Source organism: Podarcis vaucheri (assembly GCF_965113315.1).
Source record: "Podarcis vaucheri genome assembly, chromosome: 12".
Classification (NCBI taxonomy): domain Eukaryota; kingdom Metazoa; phylum Chordata; class Lepidosauria; order Squamata; family Lacertidae; genus Podarcis; species Podarcis vaucheri.
This window is the reverse complement of record NC_138750.1, coordinates 26,073,702-26,093,981: the sequence shown is the minus strand read 5'-3', so window position 1 is coordinate 26,093,981 and position 20,280 is coordinate 26,073,702. Positions and strand designations below refer to the sequence as shown.

The 20,280-nt window shown below is 38.4% G+C and overlaps 1 protein-coding gene across 3 annotated transcripts in view; it reads right to left on the bottom strand.

The window, feature by feature from the left end:
• ANKRD28 (ankyrin repeat domain 28) overlaps positions 1-20,280 on the bottom strand; it is a gene marked incomplete at its 3' end in the record, with an annotated part of 88,082 nt that overhangs the window by 22,710 nt on the left and 45,092 nt on the right. For 2 of the 3 annotated variants that reach the window (XM_082193319.1, XM_082193318.1), the window contains exons 3-11: positions 13,931-14,009; positions 11,952-12,022; positions 9,314-9,514; positions 8,455-8,542; positions 4,813-4,955; positions 3,597-3,809; positions 1,979-2,057; positions 800-914; positions 73-155 (exon numbers count right to left, since the gene is read on the bottom strand). In XM_082193319.1, coding sequence (XP_082049445.1) covers positions 73-155; positions 800-914; positions 1,979-2,057; positions 3,597-3,809; positions 4,813-4,955; positions 8,455-8,542; positions 9,314-9,514; positions 11,952-12,022; positions 13,931-14,009 — 1,072 coding nt within the window. Of the gene's footprint in view, positions 1-72; positions 156-795; positions 915-1,978; positions 2,058-3,596; positions 3,810-4,812; positions 4,956-8,454; positions 8,543-9,313; positions 9,515-11,951; positions 12,023-13,930; positions 14,010-20,280 lie in introns of those variants that run through there. The other variant, XM_082193320.1, reaches the window with a different exon arrangement.

The following is a 20,280-nucleotide window of genomic DNA, read 5'->3' as shown; positions in this document are numbered from 1 at the left end:
GAGTCCACCCCTTGAACCATTATATTGTCAATTAAAATGTCAAACAACCAAAGGTTAACAGGAAGAGCCTACCTGAAGACAGCAGCTTTCTGCAACAGTCTGAGAATCCACTTAATGCTGCCAAATGGAGAGGAAACATTCCATGTATACCCCGCCTAAGATACACCATAATCAGACATCACAGTCTCATTACAATAGAAGTGATCCAAGATGTCATGCCAAACTCCTTGTATATAAGGTAGCATTTAACTGCCCTTGTTCAAATAATTAAAGAAAGTAACTAATACATTTAAATGTAACGGTTCAGTCTAAATGTAGAGCATTCATTCAGAATGAGAGCCAAATAAAAAAATGAGCCTTATCTATTTTTACATTAGAAATACAGAGGCTGTCTTATTTTAAGCAGCATACACAAAGCAACATGCAGCATTTTAAAAAGTTTGAATTACAGAAATTTTATTAAGACCTTTATGCAAACTCTTCTCCACAGATGTTTACTGTTCTGTAAACAGTGTAATATTGCTCAAATTCTGTATGATTTATTTGTATAATATTGAGTGAGGTTTTACAGAGGCAATTTGACCGGTTTTCGACTATATACATTATATGGGATAAAGTTGTATCTCTTGCTCATGTTCTATAGAGGGACAATACTACTACACTAAGACGCATCATTAGACTTCTCTCTCTCTCTCTCTCTCTCTCTCTCTCTCTCTCTCACACACACACACACCCCACACCAATATGACCTTTTTAATTGATATATATTTCATTTTGATGTATTATAAGTGTTTCTTACTTTGCAGTGTCAGCACCACTTGTAATTAATGTGTTGATGAGCAGTTCATGGCCATATCTGGCTGCTATGTGCAAAGGTGTATTTCCATTCTTATCTTCACAATCTATTTCAGCTCCTAGAAAGTAAATGTAAAATAAAGTGTAACCATAGATGCATGTGTGCTCAGCAGCATACAGGTTGTTAAACAAATAAATTCACATTTTAGATTATCAGAAAACTCAGAAATGTTCAAAATGTCAAATTGAGTCCAAGGTGTCTGAAGATCCTGAAATGTAACTAAAGGCCATTTGCCATGTTAAGAACAGGCAGAAAGTGGAAGCACAAGAAGTATGTGTTGTTGTTTTTATTAAATTTGTATACTACACTATAATGGTAAAGGACCGCTGGATGAATAAGTCCAGTCAAAGGCGACTATGGGGTATGGTGCTCATCTTGTTTTTCAGGCTGAGGGACCTGGCGTTTGTCCACAGACAGCTTTCCGGGTCATGTGTCCAGGATGACTGAACTGCTACTGGTGCACGGAGGACCGTGACAAGTGCACGGAAATGCTGTTTACCTTCTACAGCAATGGTACCTATTCACCTACTCACACTGGTATGCTTTTGAACTGCTAGGTTGGCAGGAGCTGGGACAGAGTAACGGGAGTTCACCCCGTTGTGTGGATTCGAACCACCGACCTTCCGATCGGCAAGCCCAAGAGGCTCAGTGGTTTAGACCACAGCACCACCCGCAGTCTCAAGGCAGTTCACAGGATAAAATCACAACATAAAAACATGAAATACACTATCAAAATAAAAACAATACCCCCTCAATAGCCGAATAACTCCACTTCCTTCCTGCTAAATTAATGACTTTATATACCCAACTTTAACATTAGTGTTTTAAAATGCAGGATTAGTGTTATAGGCCTGTAACAGAATCTAGACTTATAAAGGTGATGGAGCATACTGGAATTACAGGTTTTTAAATAAAGGAAAGAGTTTGCTATTGATTTAGTAACCTGAAGATTCCAGAAACAGAAACTTCAAATTTCTGAGATTCATATTTCAGCATACAAGGCAGACAGAAGAAAAGGTTAAAGCTAGTAAATTAACTGATTTATTTACATTTGTCAAACCATATGCATCGCATGACAATGACAGAAACATTAATATTTTAATATGTTTTCTTTTCTTTTACCATTCTGGATGATTGTTTGTGATCTTGAAAATCTTCCATGGATTGCTGTCATATGCAATGGTGTTTTTCCATCTTTACTCTGGGGAAAAAGAAGTCAACCCATGGCTACCAAGTCAATTGACAACATTAGATAGACAACTTCAGTGTTTTATTTTTAGTTCATTTATATTCCTTCCCTGCACTATTGTAATGTTGTGCTAGAGGCTTTTCAACATTATAGTTTTGTAAATATTTGCATTATAACTGCACACAACAACACAGTGAGGCCCACTCCGAACTATATGTTCAGGGCACTTGCTGTTTATACAACAATGACAGCAGACAATCTTTATCACCTAGCACCTTAACCACATCCCCAAGCAAGGATGCCAGAATAGTCAAAGCAAGCTTTTCATTGTACACCTAAGACACCCAATCTGTTACACACAAATATTTCACCTGTGTCACCTGACACATTGGTGTTGACCAGAAACCCACCAGCAATTCATTGCAAATCAGAAGCAATGCTCAACGGAACTATTCCATTCTGGAGGATACTGTATATTTTATATGCAACCATTCCCCTACAATCACATCTTAGAAGTAGGTCAACCTTAATGCATGAAGTAATTTCCGATTTTTTGCTGAACTGCGACAAAGCATTTATAATCTGCAGCCATGATTAGCTATGCAAACATGAACAGAACGGTCAGAAAAAGAAACGTTTTCATACATTTAATATAGACAATGTGATAATAAAATACAAAGATAAAAATTCTGATTATTTAAAATACTGCATATACTAGCATTTCAAATGGTAAACTGCTTTGCGAGAATTGGCAGAAAGATAGCACATAAACAAAGTTAAACACGTAAGTAAATAAGCAAGCAAACAAACAAACAAACAAACAAACTGGCATTCATCCCATTTCAATATTCAGAGAGTAATGTATTTTTCTCTTCCCCATCTCAAGAGAATGGGGATTGGGGGACAATTGTGGAACAAAGAATGGTAAAATATATTGCCAGCACTCTTTAGTTTTGGCTTACATTTCTATGTATCTATTGATCATCATTACAAAGTAAAACACAGGCCATTTCAATGAATTATTTTGTGTTATATGTGTGTGGGGGGGGTTCTTTATCTGAGAATATGCTCAGATGCACATTTAAAAAAATGTTCAGCTTTGTCTAACGTTATTTTTCATAAATTTCCAATAGTCAGTTGGAAGCTCTGTGAATTATTAAACTTTCTTCTTAGTCCGTTTTGTGTGACCTGTATGAGTGGTTCTCAAACATTTTGGATCAAGTACAAACCTTATCTACTTTGTTTTCATTGAGTGAACCACAATTACATGGGTGATTCTGTGGACAACTTGATCAAGTAGGGGGATTCCTCAGAGCCCCTTGGGCAAAAAGTAGGCTTTAGAAAGTATCCTGGAAATCAGTGAACCATAATCCTACAAGCTCTCCCACTTATTCACACAGTAAAATGCATTGAGCCATGTGTTTGTTGAATATTAACAGTGTGCATATTATTTTATATTGCGTTTTAGGACGACGTGCATATTGATAATGCCAAGAAAATGTTCATAAATATTGTTACAGCATTTAAAATTCACCTTTCAGATCATTTTACCTTCATATTCACATCTGCGCCATTACAAACCAGAAGTTCTAAACACAATGCTCCATGGGTCGATGCAGCAGCGAAGTGTAAAGGTGTAAATCCCTTCTCATTCATTTGATTTACATTAGCACCAGAGTCTATCAGTTCATTTACTACAACATCTTGTCCATTGAAGCAAGCGACATGAAGAGGTGTATTTCCATATGCATTTGGTTCGTTCATCTGTAGGGGAAAATATTACGGGGGAGTCTTTCAAATGTTAAGTCCTTAGGATACTTTTAGTCCATCACAATAATAATTTATATTCAGCAAATGTTATGAACGATACACTTGTTCAATAAAAATGACAATTATTCATTGAATCTGAATCAAGGTGGACCATGGTCCAGTACCAGAAAATGCACTTTACAAACGAATAGACACAAGTTTAATTCCAATGGAAAGGACCTCAGATTTGCAGAACAGAGGAAGGCTGCAGCTAAGTGAAGCAGACCATACTAGGCTACATGGAACAATGGTATATGATTCATTAGAAACCTTCAGATTTTCAATTATTAGTTACAAGAGTTTAGCTCTAATTGACACGTGATTACCTTTCTTCCATCATGAAAATATAATACAATCAGTAAATCTGTAAAGTACTCTTCCAGAGTTCTGATTATCCTAGGCAAGTTGTAAAGCTATAAATATATGGATGCATACAAGGCTGCAACAATGCAGAAATTAAGATTATTTTGTCACCTTCCTAATCCCTTCCCTGCTGTGTTATTGCTCTTTCATAGGCTGCCTGTTTTATACTAAGATGGTCTACAAGAAGGAAAGGCCTGCAATTAAAAATAATAATTGTACAGTGGTATCTCGGGTTAAGTACTTAATTCGTTCCAGAGGTCCATTCTTAACCTGAAACTGGCCTTAGCTTGAAGCACCACTTTAGCTAATGGGGCCTCCTGCTACAGCTGCGCTGCCGCTGCACGATTTCTGTTCTCATCCTGAAGCAAAGTTCTTAACCCGAGGTACTATTTCTGGGTTAGCGGAGTCTGTAACCTGAAGCGTATGTAACCCGAGGTACCACTGTATAAAGAACACTAGCTATTCCAGAACCATCCTTTTAGAACAGACTAGATATTATGCCAGTACATACTACATACAATTCCTCAAAACCTGTATTCATGTCTTAACAATGTACAAAATAACGAGAAACAATTTAGAGTCATCTCTTACTCACATCAACTCCAAGATCCAGAAGATACTTGACTACACTAATCATTCCACTGGAAGCTGCAGCATGTAGTGGTGTGTATGATTTTTTATCTTTACATGTAACTTCAGCACCATTGGCTACTAGCAGTTTTACTACATCAATATGACCTGAAAAAAATGAATAATTATATTATTTATTATACTGCAAGCTTTTAACTGGGGCAGAGTTAAGTCACATGTTTGAGATTATTGTGGTGTTATGATGACTGATAATAGATGAACACATTCAAGATTGCCCTTCTTTTTAACAGTGAGTTGCGGGTCTTATTCATTAAAATTTAAAAGTGAAATCCAGTACTTTTGATCTACGAGACCCGTCAGCTAATGTAAGTGGGGGGGGGGGCATTTTTTTCTTATTCTCCTTTTTGCAGCTCCCTTGCTCCCAAGTAGTTTGGTTCAACAGAAAGAGTGTACAGGCCCTGAGACCGATGGTGCGGTTTGGATTTAATCTGAACAAGAAGTGCTTGACTGTGGTAAACCAAAGGAGGGACCACTGGTGCAATGAGCACTGATCCCTGCACACACCAGCCACAATTGGAAGGTTGCAATTGCCACACTTAATGCAAGCAACACCTCTGATTTGATTGTTAGCCATTCCTTGTGACTTGTATGTCATCCACTTAGTATATACTGCCTTGATTTGCTTTAATGAGACACCCTGTCTACATTTTGTGAGAGTTGGTCCAAGTGTAGCTGCCTTTAGAAAGGACAAGACCATGCCACTAAAAGCAACATATTAATGTTGCAGATATCTTTGCCATTTTAAGTCCTGTGGTGATCTAAAACAACTCAGGCTACCCCAGGAAAACTTACCCGTGTCTTTTGTTATGGGCTCACTGTTCAGTCCAGGGTTTGTGAAAATTGATGTACACTGATAAATTATTCCTACAACTGGATCCACATTGCACCCAGAGATTGTTCAGCTTTTTCATATCTCCCTAGAAGTCTGCTCCATGCTGCTATTCTCCAGACATCATACCGCTGTGGTAAGTTCGCTTCTTTCTGATTTTTTGCTAGATCCCTTCCTTGTCCTTTTTCTCTCTCCTTCCCCCACCCCATCTTGAAACACACTTGTATATTTTCTTCTCAGAAATGGACTAGTCAAAACTTCTGTGCAGAGAGGCACTAGGCTAAAAGAGTTCAATGGAAGCCAAATAAAAATTTAAAGAGGAACAACTTAAGGAGGGGTTAAAGCAACTTAACTTTTATTATTATTATTATTATTATTATTATTATTATTATTATTATTATTATTATTATTATTATTATTTCACTTAATATACAATCTTTACAACAAAAGACTTCACATCCAAAATAAAATCATATATGGCAAAACCTTGAGTCTCATGTTTTAATTTGTACTAATCTCTTCTCATATTTCTTTACTTTAGCATTCCTTAATATTTGTCTCCTTATTTTAATTCCTTATTTTGTATCTCTTAAATCCAATCTATATCTTTAACATTTTTTCATTTAATACCCTCATCTCCCCCCTCCCCGAGACCCATTACTTCCCTCCACCCATGTGCGATCTTCTTTACACACATTGTTTTTGTTTATTGTTGGGTTACTCGCTGTTTATATTTATTGTTCCATCTTTATTACTATATTATCATATCTCCTTGCGCCCTTTAAGCTATTGCATATTAATTTTTAGTCTCCAAAACCAATTCTTTTCACGTAAACCTTTCTGCATTCCCACTCTTTATTAATTTTTTGATTAGGACAACCTCTAACTGATGCTGTTAACCTTGCCATTTCCGCAAATTCGTAAATTTTGGCTCTCCATTCTAGTAATTCTGGTATTTTGTCTGTTTTCCAATTTTTCGCCACTAGAATTCTGGTCGCAGCTGCTGCGTAAAGGAATACATTTCTTTTATTCTTTGGGATATCGCTCATTACTAAGCTCAGCAGAAATGCCTTTTTTTTTAGAGATTAAACTCCTGAGTATCTTTTTGAGCTCTTCATGTACCATATTCCAGAATTGTTTGACCACCTTACACTCCCACCACATATGATACATTGGAGATGTAAATCAGAGGTGGGGACAATGTAAGCAACTTAACTTTCTGAAGCTCCCTAATTTTTCAAGGATTGTGGTGGGTAAGAAGGTCTCATGGTTTGGGACAGGGGCAGCCCAACTAATTTTACTGCCTGCGGTGAAGCAGCGTATGCTACCCGCCCCCATTAAGTCAAAGTGCATTGTACTCAAGGCCCATCAAGTTCTGTTGACACCTCTCTTCGGCCTTCTTCCCTATCTCTACAACAGTAACTAAACATACAGCCCAGACAACACCCGAGTTGCCTGAGGCAACTGCCTCGCTCTGCCTAAAAGCAGTCAGCTCTACTAACATAGGGTGAGTGGTTATGTAGTATAATCCCTTTTTACTTTGCCTGTATGTTTCTGTGAAGGCACTTCAAACCACAAAGCTATTCATTTACTTTTAAACCATTCTATTCTTACCGCTAGCTCCTCTGAAAGGACAGTAATTATAAATTCCCTGAAGTAAGCAAGGTATTTGTAGCAAATGCAATTTGATCTGTAGCATGAAACCATCTCTGGTAAAGATCTGTTCTGTGAACGTTCTGGGTTCATGTGCATGTATGTACGGTCATAAAGGCAAAATTTGTTGCACTCTGCACCACCTTCTATGGTGTTCTGGAGGGTTGCCCAACTTTTTGGAACAGAGTGTGGGGTCACAGGGGGCTGGAGCAGAAAGTGGAGTCAGTGAAAATCACCACCCTTGTATTAGCAGACACCTTGACTAGATCAAAAGCCATTCCACAGCTCTGATTTTCTTTCTATACTTCATCTCATACTTTCTTCAATATCTCAGAAATGTCCCTATGCTATTTAGTAACATTTGTTGTTGTTTAGTCGTTTAGTCGTGTCCGACTCTTCGTGACCCCATGGACCATATAATAATAATAATAATTTATTATTTATACCCCGCCCACCTGGCTGAGTTTCCCCAGCCACTCTGGGCAGCTCCCAATCAGTGTTGAAAACAGTACAGCGTTACATATTAAAAACTTCCCTGAACAGGGCTGCCTTAAGATGTCTTCTGAATGTCAGGTAATTATTTATCTTTTTGACATCTGATGGGTAACATAGTAACATGTTTAATGAATACTTTGATCAATCACAATTGATTAAAAAGAATTTAGTTAATTAATTGTTCTTTAGTTGGTGGAGAGTCCCAACCAATTCAATAATGCTTGTCTCTTTCAGAGAAAATAATTTCTTTTTAGTACATTAGGTGATCTTTTACATGTGAAAGATCCACAATGAACATGCTAGATGCATTTCTAATATTAGATGGGATTCATCCAGGAGAAAAGACCACCATAACCTTAAACCAGACATGGTGATGCAAAATTGAGACAAGGCTGGTGGAAAGATCAGTCTCTTATCCACACCAAACAAGGACTGCACTGGATGCTCTGTGTTCATATGCGCATTCAAACAGCCTATGAGATTCCTGATCCAGGAAGGAAACAGCATGCAGAAGCCTGTTTTAAGAACAAAACCCTGAAACAAAGAAATCAGGCATGAATCAATTCCTGCCGGAAGTCAAGTACGGAAGAACAAAGTGCTTTTACATACCCATATAAGCTGCCCAGTGAATTGCTCGTCTGTCTTTCTTGTCAAAGGCATTGATATTGGCACCTCTAGACAACAATAAACTGACCATCTAAAATGAAGATAAGTTATATTAATATACATAAATATTTATATTAATTTAAAGCATAATCATAGTTGAATAAAGTTAATGCCTGCAACAGCACTTAAAACTAAAATGCATCTACATTGAGGGAGAAAGTTACTGATAAGCTATGTGATCACTGCAGGATTAAAATAACCAAAATAAATAAGCTTCAATCAGTTTAGTTAGCTATTTGGATTTTCACTAGAACAACTTTTCAAAAACTGTATTAAAAGTCACTATTGAAGTAGTTTTTGCAACCCTGAAAAAGGAGAAGAATTAGATGTGTCATCAAAAACTTGATTCTGATGGTTATGTATTACATTAATAACTATTACCAATGAACATTTTGCTACAGTACATATGATGGAGACTAAAAGGCTTTAATTGGTTTGTAACTATAATGTATGTCTTCCCTTAATCAACATTAAACAGTTTCAAGTAGAAAGAAAGTCATGAAGGCACATGACACAGGAACCTTGCTCTAGCTAAGCAGGTTTGGATTTTGACTGCCCGATAACCACGTTTACTACCCTGAGTTTCACAATGCAAGAAAGGCAGGATAAACATATCATTTTAAATTAAATAAGAAGGAAACATTTCTTTCCATACTATAAATAAAAAGAACAGTATTTCTGCAAGGCTAAAGTAAGCATGTTGCAGTTTTATTTGCATGTAGCACTGGGATTAGGTAAACAGACCCCTGTTTGTGGAGGGACAGCTGGCTTGGGGGAGTCAAATATAGGAAGTCATCTGTACCTCAACATGTCCACTGAAGGCTGCATGATGTAATGCTGTTCTACCAGCACGGTCTGACACATTTACATTGCTGAGAAGTGGCACCAAGGCTTCTGCACACTTGACAGCTTTATTTGCAGCTGCTATGTGTAGGGGTGTTTGCCAATTTTTGTCACGGGCGTTGACATCTGCTGAATGCTTCAACAACACCTGCACAGCATCCTATAAATAATAAAACACACACTCTTCCAATAAATAAAAAAGATTAGCAAAGTAACCTCCCAATTTCGTTTCCTTTGCAGCTTATCTTAACTCCCCACCCCCACCCCAATAACCTGCCTCCCACTTCAATTACCCAAGTATTCTTCCTATGGACAAAAATCAAAACTGGCATTTAAAATTCTTATATACTCTGCAACCAAGTGTCCAAAGCATGTGATCAAATCTCTATTCAAAGGCTTATAAAAGGTTTAATGAACGCCTTTCTGCAAGCAACAGGTGACTGGGTGTGACAGCTTCCATACCAAGTTCCCCCTATATTTGTCTCCACTTCCTTGCCAGCACCAGCAGGGAAGGAAGAGTTGTCCTTTTGGACAGGCAGGAAAATTCTTTCTAGTATTCATAAAATCAGCATTGATAATTGTTCCCATTGATTGAGGGATTTAGAAGGTTGTGGGGTCCTGTGTTATTTAAGTTGCAAGACTGTTTAGTGAGAGTGGGCAATATAATAATATGCTTGGGTATGAAGTCAAGTGAAAGTGAGTTCTCTCCTCATGCCCTCTTTTGTGTCGTCGTCCCCCCCCCCCAAAGTATAACTTTTTTTGAGTCCTCTCTACAAACAAAATGTGTAGCCCAGCTTTCCACATAAATTTTTAAATGGTCAAGGCAGCTAAAACCATAAAACACAAAAATAATAGCCAGCTTGGAACCCCTGATAATATGTGTTTATAATAAAAATAATAAAATATAAAATGAGCATCTGCAACCATGTACATTTCCTTATGGGAACCTTGGCTGGTTCACTGGTCATCAAGGGAGTACCTGTGTGGGACTGAGGTTGGAATACTTTATCTGCCCAACTGCGGGTAAATCAGTGGGATTTACTGAGTGGATATGTAAAGGATTGCCCTGTGAATTTTGGTTACGCAGGGTGGAAGGAAGGGCTCGTTGTACCTAGACACACTCCTCTTATTATTTCATACAATGAAACCTGGGTCAGCAGTCCTAAGTGTCATCTGAAACCAACATAACATCAAGTAGAGCCTAAACTGATCAAACTTTATCTGATATTCAGAGGAAACACATCCAGTTCAGACCATGAGTTTCCCAGGAATGTTTTCGCTTCAGAACTTTTCCTCCTATAAATAATGCATGCATAATAAATAATATTTTTAAAAAATCAAAACAGGAGGCATTATGTATGTATTTTGCATTCTGTCCTTTTGCGTGACCTTGGCAAAAGCAGTTTAGGAGGCATTTGACTGCAATGATGTCCCAGCACAAAGGTGCAGAGCAAAAACTTTTAGTGCAAAAATTGGCAGAATATTATTTTATTAATTTATGAATCCCCAAGGCGATTTACAGTCATACAATGAAAACAATTCAAAAAACCAACTACATATGGGTTTAATAAAAATATATACAAACATCTAGGACAGAGGCCTTTTGAAAAGTTTTTTTCATCTAGCTGGAAAAGCTTGGCGCAAAAAAAAAAAAAAAAAATCCACTGAAAGTACCAACAGTGGATTCTTATGTCCATAAGAATCATAGTCATTTTATGAATGTTTGTCACAGATCCTCGGGGAGCCTTTGTAGGTTCCCTCTCTTTCCACCTTTAAGCAAGAAAAAAGCTCTGGAATAAAGACATGATGTGCATGTGGATTCTTCCCTCGGTCAAGCTCTGAGAAGAATCCATGTTCCTGTTCCAGCAGATTTTGACTACAAATAGCTTCTCTCCTGCCACCAACTGAGCTATTAATCCTCTGGGGGGCTAGCTCTGAGCACCCATATGCTGCCTTCAGCTGGTGACATGGCAAGTAGGATGGGCGGGGAAACAAAGACAACAGTCAAATGTAAAGGTGCACGTGCACTGATGGGCAGACAAGATGGCTTGAGGAGGGAACAAGGAGCTCAGGGCAACCACCAGAGTTGGAGGGGAAGCTGAAAAGCATCGGCAACACTGAAGAGCCTCAAGCTTGTTTCATTTCAGTTCTGAATTCTTCCCCATTTCAGAACAGAACAAACAGTTTTCAACTGAACTTGATCAAATAACTGCTTGCAAAAATTGTGTAAAAGTATGGGTGGCAAAGAGCAACAGGAGCACCTGGATATGTTGGGAAGCAAAGCACTACCTGGTTGCTACAACCATAGCAACCAGCAACTCTATTTCCACTGAATTCCTCCAGTCCTCACATGGGTCTGGGAAGCAATGAAAATGATGACAACAGGCAACTAGAGCTGAATAGTGCTTTGCATTATGCTGCCCTATAAAAGTGCTTTTTAAAACCTGCAGGAGAAAAAGAGAACAAAAAGCGGTGCTGGGGTGGCAGAGTTTATGGGTCGTTATATTTCTGCCTCAAAGTCTAGTACTAACAGTGTCACTGTCTGCAGGATTCTTTTGCAATAAAATGTACTGAAGAGTTTTAAAGCAAACCCATACCTCACTACATGATGCAACAGCTCTGTGTAAAGGAGTCAACCATTTGCTGTCTTTGGCATTAACTCTAGCTCCTGCAAATGGGGGTGGGGGAAATACAAAAAAGGAATATTATTTGATACAAATTCAAATATCTAAATGACCATTAAAGATTCAGAAAAATAACATAAATATTCCTGCAGAGTAAATACAGACTGAGTGTAAACAAAATGTTTTTGCATATTGCAGTTTTTTTGTTTCTCCCTGACAATGACCAGAATTTTTATTTGTCCACCAGCCAGTTTCCTGAATTGTTCAGTACTGAAAGTAGTAACATAAAGCAGTAAATAAGCCAGTATGCTTGTTATCCCTACCTATTCAGTTTCCCTGACTAGATGGGAAAATTATTTCCTTTAATCCAGTTGTTTTTCTTTGATGATTGAGGATTAGCTCTATATTAAAACAGCATACTGTATATACCCAGCTAATTGACAGTATTTCATGCCTGTTCATTAAATACTCAGGAATGGAGCACTTGTAGTCCCAAAGCAATACTATCAAACAAAAACCAAAGATTAAAGATGCAATTCTATGTATGTATATCTGGAAATAAGCCCCACTGAACACAATAGGACTTGCCTCTAAGTAAACATGCATAGCATTACACTGTAAGCAAACTAGAAGACAGGAATTGTAGAGGAAGAATTGTAAGTTGTTTGGCTTTACCTTCTCCCACATTAAAACATTCTATGCCAATGAAGGAGAGACTAGAAGCAGCATCAATGTCAATTCCCACCAAGTCTAATCTTTAACAGAAATATACACATACTAATTTCAGCATTTACAACATTAAAATGAAAGTAGTACTCAGTGTCCCAGAGTATAAATTACATTATCAGAAAAACCTCTGGGAACTAGTTAATGGACTAAGACTAGAACAGATGCATGCATTAATCTTACGCTAACATTTAGAGATGAAATGGCAGGTCTGTTAAAGAAAATATACTAGAGGTGGCCTGAGAAGGAAAAAAAGGAGCAAAACCGTTTCCTTGGGTATTTGTTCCAAGAAAGGCACCATCCTTTTCCACATTATCATACTACTCAAACTTGAATATAATAACGATTTGACCAGATGAAGTGGAACAGAAAAAAGGGGAAACACTTTTTTAAAAAGGAAAACAGGAAGCTGCCATATCAGATTATTTGTCAATCTAGCCATATCAGATTATTTGTCAATCTAGCCCAGTACTGTCTACCCTGACTGGCAAGAACTCTTCCAGGTCTCAGATGGAGAGGTGTTGCCTAGCAGCTATCTGATTCTTTTAACTTTAAACTCTAGATATTCAGCCTGACATCTACATTCAACACATGTGCTCTACCCCTGAGCTATAACCCCTCTCCTAAACAGCTTACTTATCAGTGAAACATCGAAGACAAACAGGAGTAAACTTCACTGGCACATATTGCTCAATTGTGCCAGCATTACCTCAGTTCCCTTCAACTGAACTGATGTTTAGCAAGCTTTCATTTATGCAATAATAGAAAATACTGAAAGTTGCCTCCATGACTGACGTTCATGTAATTTCAAATTTCAATTTCAACAAATGTTCACAAATAGGCATGGCCTAGCCTTCCTAAAAACATATTAGCAACAGAGAAACAATCAGTTTTCCATAATAGTATATCTTCTATTTAGTTCATATGTAAAATTAGCAACAAAACTAATGATTTAAATAAAACAAAACTGGAAATTTGGTAGCTACACTATTTTTTTTTTAATATAGAAGCAGTATTTAAATAGTATGCAATACTTTTAATAATTCTACTGTTATTCACAACAAAACAAAAATGGATGACCAAAACTTTAGTTTTGTGTGTACATTAAACACCTGAAAGGTTAAATTCAATAAACGGATTGTTCATATCTCTTATCACATTTGCAGAACTTGTAAAATGATTGTTTCAGTCACACATCTTGTCCATAACCAAGAAAAGCACCATACCAGATAAAATAAGTAGCTCAATAATTTCTGCATCTCCCAGATACGCAGCAGCATGTAAAGGGGTCCGCTTTTCATTATCCTGTTGCAAGAGGAGGAAAGATTTAATAAATAATAACAAGTGGTAGAAGCATTCCCTACAAATTAATTAAAAATAATGGTGTAAAGCAGCAGTCAGCAACCTGGGCTGGATCTACACATATCGAAGAAGCGTTTCAGTTAAACACATTGCAAACTTTGTATGAAAAATTAGGTAAGCAAAAACAGAACTCCACAGCGTGGAGTGTTACACTGTGAGAATGCATAAACAACACACATACTGTAAAGCGTTTTTTCTTTGCCAATGTAGCAGAGTCCCTGGTGTCCACAAAGGCTTTAATTGGTCCCATGGGCAGGTGTCCTAGATTCTGAGTTTTCATTTAAAAAAAGGATTTAGCCTTCCTAGAAATGAAGTTATGGGACAAAATGTGCAGGTATCTTCTAATCAATTTCTGAGAAATGAGTGGGGGGGGTGCAGCCACCTTGTATATTTTCCCGATACTGAGAAATGTTCCCTGTTGCTATTAGATAGCAACAGCATCAAAGTGTGCATGTGAAATCAATATTGTATAATGGTGTGATCTCCATGATCCCTAGTCGGAAGTCCTAGCTGACTTCCCATTGTAAGCATAAAGTTGTTGGGAGTGGCTATCTAATCTTGTTATATGATATTCCCCATGGCAGCCGTTTTGTGTTATTCCACCCCTCATGGCAAGTATTTTGTGGCTAGCATCAGCAGCACTCTCTCAAAATTCAACATGTGGCCAGTGGTCCATAAAGGTTGGTAATCACTAACTTTCTCCCACGTTAGGGTGTAGAACAGCAGTCTTAGTGCAATTCAAATGCTAGATATTGAAACAAGCCCCAAAATTTATTTTTACTGGAATACTTGTAAATATATTAAGTCATGCCCACTCAATAGCATACCATTATTTAACTTTTAAGAAAAAAATGAAGAACTATTAATACTTCATTTTACTCATTTCAGCATGCTAGAAGAGCTGTGGGTGCATATGTACTCCCTAAGGACTGTTACATCATTAAAAAAGTATGATTTATTCCAGTTTTCACCAGTATTGTATGCATTCCATTGCTGAATTTGACTTGTATTTTGTCCTTTCATTATATACGTCTACTCAAAGTACCAAATTTTTTGCTCTATAAGACGCACCAGACCACAAGACGCACCTAGTTTTTGGAGGAGGAAAACAAGAAAAAAAATATTCTGAATCTCAGAAGCCAGAACAGCAAGAGGGATCGCTGCGCAGTGAAAGCAGCAATCCCTCTCGCTGTTCTGGCTTCTGGGATAGGTGCGCAGCCTGCATTCGCTCCATAAGACGCACACACATTTCCCCTTACTTTTTAGGTGGGAGAAAGTGAGTCTTATAGAGCAAAAAATATGGTAAGTCTCACTGAGTTCAATTGGGCTTAATCTTAGGAAGGTGGATACAGGATTACAGCCTAATTAATTTTATGAAAATACATTTCTAAAACTGGAAAATAGTCCATATAGGAATATAGTAATAAAAATGATACACCTCACATCACTGCCTAGAACTGTAATGTGCTGTTACAGTGGTACCTCGGGTTAAGTACTTAATTTGTTCCAGAGGTCCGTATTTAACCTGAAAATGTTCTTAACCTGAAGCACCACTTTAGCTAATGGGGCCTCCTGCTGCTGCCGCGCCGGTGGAGCATGATTTCTGTTCTCATCCTGAAGCAAAGTTCTTAACCTGAAGCACTATTTCTGGGTTAGCGGAGTCTGTAACCTGAAGCGTATGTAACCTGAAGCGTATGTAACCCGTGGTACCACTGTACTTCCGAATATGCAAACAGCTCTTTGAATGTTCCTTCCCAATTACAGTAATATTGCTTAAACCACTTTGCTGATTTGGATATTAGAACAAACTGTGGTGTGAGGAAATCAGGAAAAGTGTGAGAGACAGAAGTTAAGCTTTCTCCTGATGTTCTAAACTGTAGTGTGGAGGACTGGGAAAAATGGTTTCAGTTTTCACAAACCAGAAAATGGAAGGCAGACATAAATGAAAAGAAGCTACACAACAATTCCATGTGTTGTTTCCTGAATTCTGTATGCATGCATCTTCCAATATAAGTCAATTTACTTCACAAAGCGCAGATGAGAAACAAGAAAACCCAAGGCTACGTGCTAGAGGCCTTGACACTATATTGAATGATGCTTTGTAAATTCCTAGTTTCTTCCTAAGAATGTCATTGTTTACTAATCCAGACAAATGTTATTATTAGCATTAGTATTTTCAATGAGCTCTTTGGTGAAAATGCTCCAAGCCCGGCTTTAAAAAATCACTAATAAGAGTCCCTGCCCTCAGGCTTACACTCTTCAAAAGACATGAAATAAAAGAAATATGGAGGGGGGAGCAGGGGGCAAGCTACACTCAGGAACTAGGTCTACACTACAAGTCTAGCAACCAGATGAAATGAAAAGTTTAAGGAGAAAGGACTTGCTAGTCTCTCAACAAAACAGATGGAGTGACCCTGTTTCCCCAAATCCCCTTCTGCTGTAGCCTAACAGAATGCAGTACTATCCTCACTAACTTTTACTATCTTACCGTGGATCTAGGAGTTTCACAGCAGAATAAATAACTTTTAACAACATTGTTTTAAAACACTACTTTAAAAGATATTTCACTTCATCACTCTTAAAATACTGGACACAAACACAGCAAGCCAGGCAAGTATTCTTATTCATATTCTGTTGTATGATCTTCCATTTATGTTTGTCTACTATCTATTTTTGTCATTCCTTTAACAGGGTTCTTACATATCATATCATCCTAGTCTCTGTCACCCAAAGGAGATAGGGGACACACATAGTTTTAATAAAGTGCAACCAATCAGGAAACCCGGGTTTGTATTGATGCAGCCAACACAGGTGTTCTGCATTGCGGACCTATTAACATGTGTAATAAATGGCCACCAACTAGCACAGAAAACATCTGGTTTCTCTTTTCCATTCAATACTACTACCTCGCGAGATATTTTCTCCACAACTTCAGCAAAAACAAAACGGAATTTTGTTGTACCTTGAATAATAAAAAATCTGCCACTCTTTAAGATGCAAGGAGATTCGCTATTGTTGCGTAAGGAAGATCCACTCTCCCACTGCTTCCCCCATACAAATACCCACATTTTTTATTAAAGAAGCATCAACTCAACCTCCAAGGCATATGTTTGGGTGCAACTAGATATTTGCTTTATTTTGAAAGCACCATTAGACTTGAATGGATACAACAATATTACTTTTATGCTGGTATTTATTATTATTTTTCACAAGTTAAACTATGTGGAAGGACACCTGTCAAAGTTCAAAGGGGGCTACTGCAAACACTCATCAGCTGATCAGAGATCAGAGTGAACTCCCTTGAATGTGTACCCTTCAAAGGTGCTGCCTCCCTTTGACTGAATGGAGCAAGCTCCTTTGAAGGAGTGCTCTCAGTGCCAATCAATGAAACTTGCTTCTTAAATTGGAGCTTTCAACATGAATCCAACAAGTCCCACTCGCCAAGTTCCTTTGTGGACATGTCTGTACCTGCCCTACACCTGACATCACATTATAATGACAGGTAGGCATGACCTGTGGGGGAAAGCTTTATGGGCCAAATTAGAACCCAGACCAGGCATAATTAAGCCCATTTGTCAGAGGTTCCCCTTCACTGTTGTAGACCTAAACTGTACAGGTCCAAGCAACTTTCACCCAAATATAGGAAGTTTTCAAAATTTATTAATTTCTTCCGTTACAGTTTGAATTCAACATGCTTTAACAATATGCTAGAAGTGCTAGCTTCCACAAGTCTGAATCTTCTGGAACACACTGAGCTCAAAACTGAACATGTTATGCAACTAAGCAATAAAATAAAATAAACCAAAACAGGCCCCTGCACACAAAATTCAGAGAACAAGGGCTGTCTTTTCATGCATTACAAAAGAGGTGCCTAATTAATACCTTAAATATTAGAATCACAGCAAACAGAAGGTGTGTGTGTGTGTGTGTGTGTTCTCTTGGCATCTCATTTGGCAAAGTGGTGCTGCACTTTTTTGTAGCTGGAAAAACAGTTGCACAGTCCCTTTATACTTTCAGTTCCAGTTCTTTCTCCTTAGCACACTGAAACTCTGAGACAATAAAATATAAGCGTTATTCAAGCTGTACTGCTAATAAAGTGTTCACATTAAAATCAAGTACAATCCTGATGGACCTAAAAATAGTTCTTGCCAAGGTTTGGGTAGATTACACACTTGATATTAGTGTCATCAACAAATCTCTTAGAAACATACAGAACCTGTTCTGTATGAGCAACTACAGTGTTCCAAGGTGTTGGAAAAGGCACTCAGATGTCTCCTAGTGAGGGAGATTGAAGCTTTATGGACCACAGTGACCTACCAGCCTTTTAATGTCTGACGTATAAATAATAATAATAATAATAATAATAATAATAATAATAATAATTTATAATTTATACCCTGCCCATCTGGCTGGGTTTCCCCAGCCTCTCAGGGTGGCTTCCAACAAAATATTAAAATACAATAGTCTATTAAATATTAAAAGCTTCCCTAAACAGGGCTGCCTTCAGATGTCTTCTAAAGGTCTGGTAGTTGTTTTTCTCTTTGACATCTGGTGGGAGGGCTGTGTTCTGCTATATTCTGTTTTGCTATGTTCTGCTATACAGTATTCTGTTGAAAGCTGCCCAGAGTGACTAGGGTAGATTACCGTATTTTTCTGTGTATAACATGCCCCCATGTATAAGACAACCCCTATTTTTTGGGACTGCAACAAAAAACTTGGGGGGGGGGGAATTGCCCAGAGTTATTGAGCTTTTTTTGGGGGGGGGGGTCACCACTGCCAAACGCTCTACAGCCTGCCCGCCACTGCAAATTGCACGTAACACCGCGGCCTCTAATCGTCTGCACACTTGCCGACAAAAGCCCACCTGCCCACTCGCCGCACGCACGCCTTGCCGCTGCCGTAAATCAACATCCACAGCCAATCATCAACAGGCCTTGCCACAGCAACCAATCACATGCCCAGTCACCACTGCCAATCTCCTGCTGGCTGCTGCCACCAATCGCCCATCCCCCCTCTGTTATCCATGCATAAGACCCACAATTTTTGCCTATTATTTATAAGGAAAAAATATTGTCTTATACACGAAAAAAATACGGTAGTCAGATGGGCAGGTACAAGTAATAAATTATTGGTGGTAGTGCTACATTTGTTATTACATAGAAAAATGTATAAACTACCTGATTAAAAAGTGTTGTGCGTAGTAAAATTGTAGATTAAAAACCCAGCTAAAATCTACAAAACTGGTTTAAACAACTATATGCAAACCAATTATATTTAAAACAAACAAAATCAGTAAAACATTTTAAACTAATACAGGTAACTAAATACTATGTCTGGGTAGGCTTGTTGATGATCAAAACTTTGTAGCAAAGGCTGCTGTCTAATGTTAACAAGCAGGGAGCTCCAAAAGCCCTGGTGCTGCCACACTAAAAGACTTCTCACAAATGTGCAATAAGCATCATGTGGCACTTGTAAAAGTACAAGTTCTGAAGATCAAAGTGGTCAGATAGACACATATGAGGCAAGGTGACTGTGGTACCTGCTGTCTTGAAAGATGTGATGGCGTGGCCACGCCTAAAGAAACCAGCCATGTACCCTTTGGACTGAAATATCTATCAGCCGCTCGCAAATACTCCTTCTTGGGGAAAGTAGTGGAGAGAGTCGTGGTGCGGCACCTGCAAGCATTCTTGGAAGACACATATTATTTAACCTTGTTCCAAACTATGTTTAGGCCTGGCCATGGGACCGACCTGGCCTTAGTCACCCTGATGGATGACTATTACATAGAATGGGTCCAAGGGACTGTGACATTGCTCCTGCTTCTCAGTCCCTCCCCAGCTTTCAATGCTATTGGCCATGGTATCCTCTTGGACTAGCTCTGTGAGAATGAGAATTGGGGGCATTGTGTCACAGTGATTCCCATTCTACCTACAGGACAAAGTCCAGAGGACAGCACTAGGAGAGTGATTTCCAGACCGCTGGTGGTTATACTATGAGATGCCGCAGTGCACTATTCTACCCCCCAATGCTATTTAATATCTACATGAAGCTACTGGGAGCAATCATTAGGAGTTTGGGGGCACATTAACATCAGTACACTGCTGACATTCCACATAACATCTGAGTCAGGAGAGGTCATGAGGTCCCTGGACCAGTGCCTGCATGCAGTGGTGGAATGGATGAGGGAAAATAAGCTGAGCTGGAATCCTGGCAA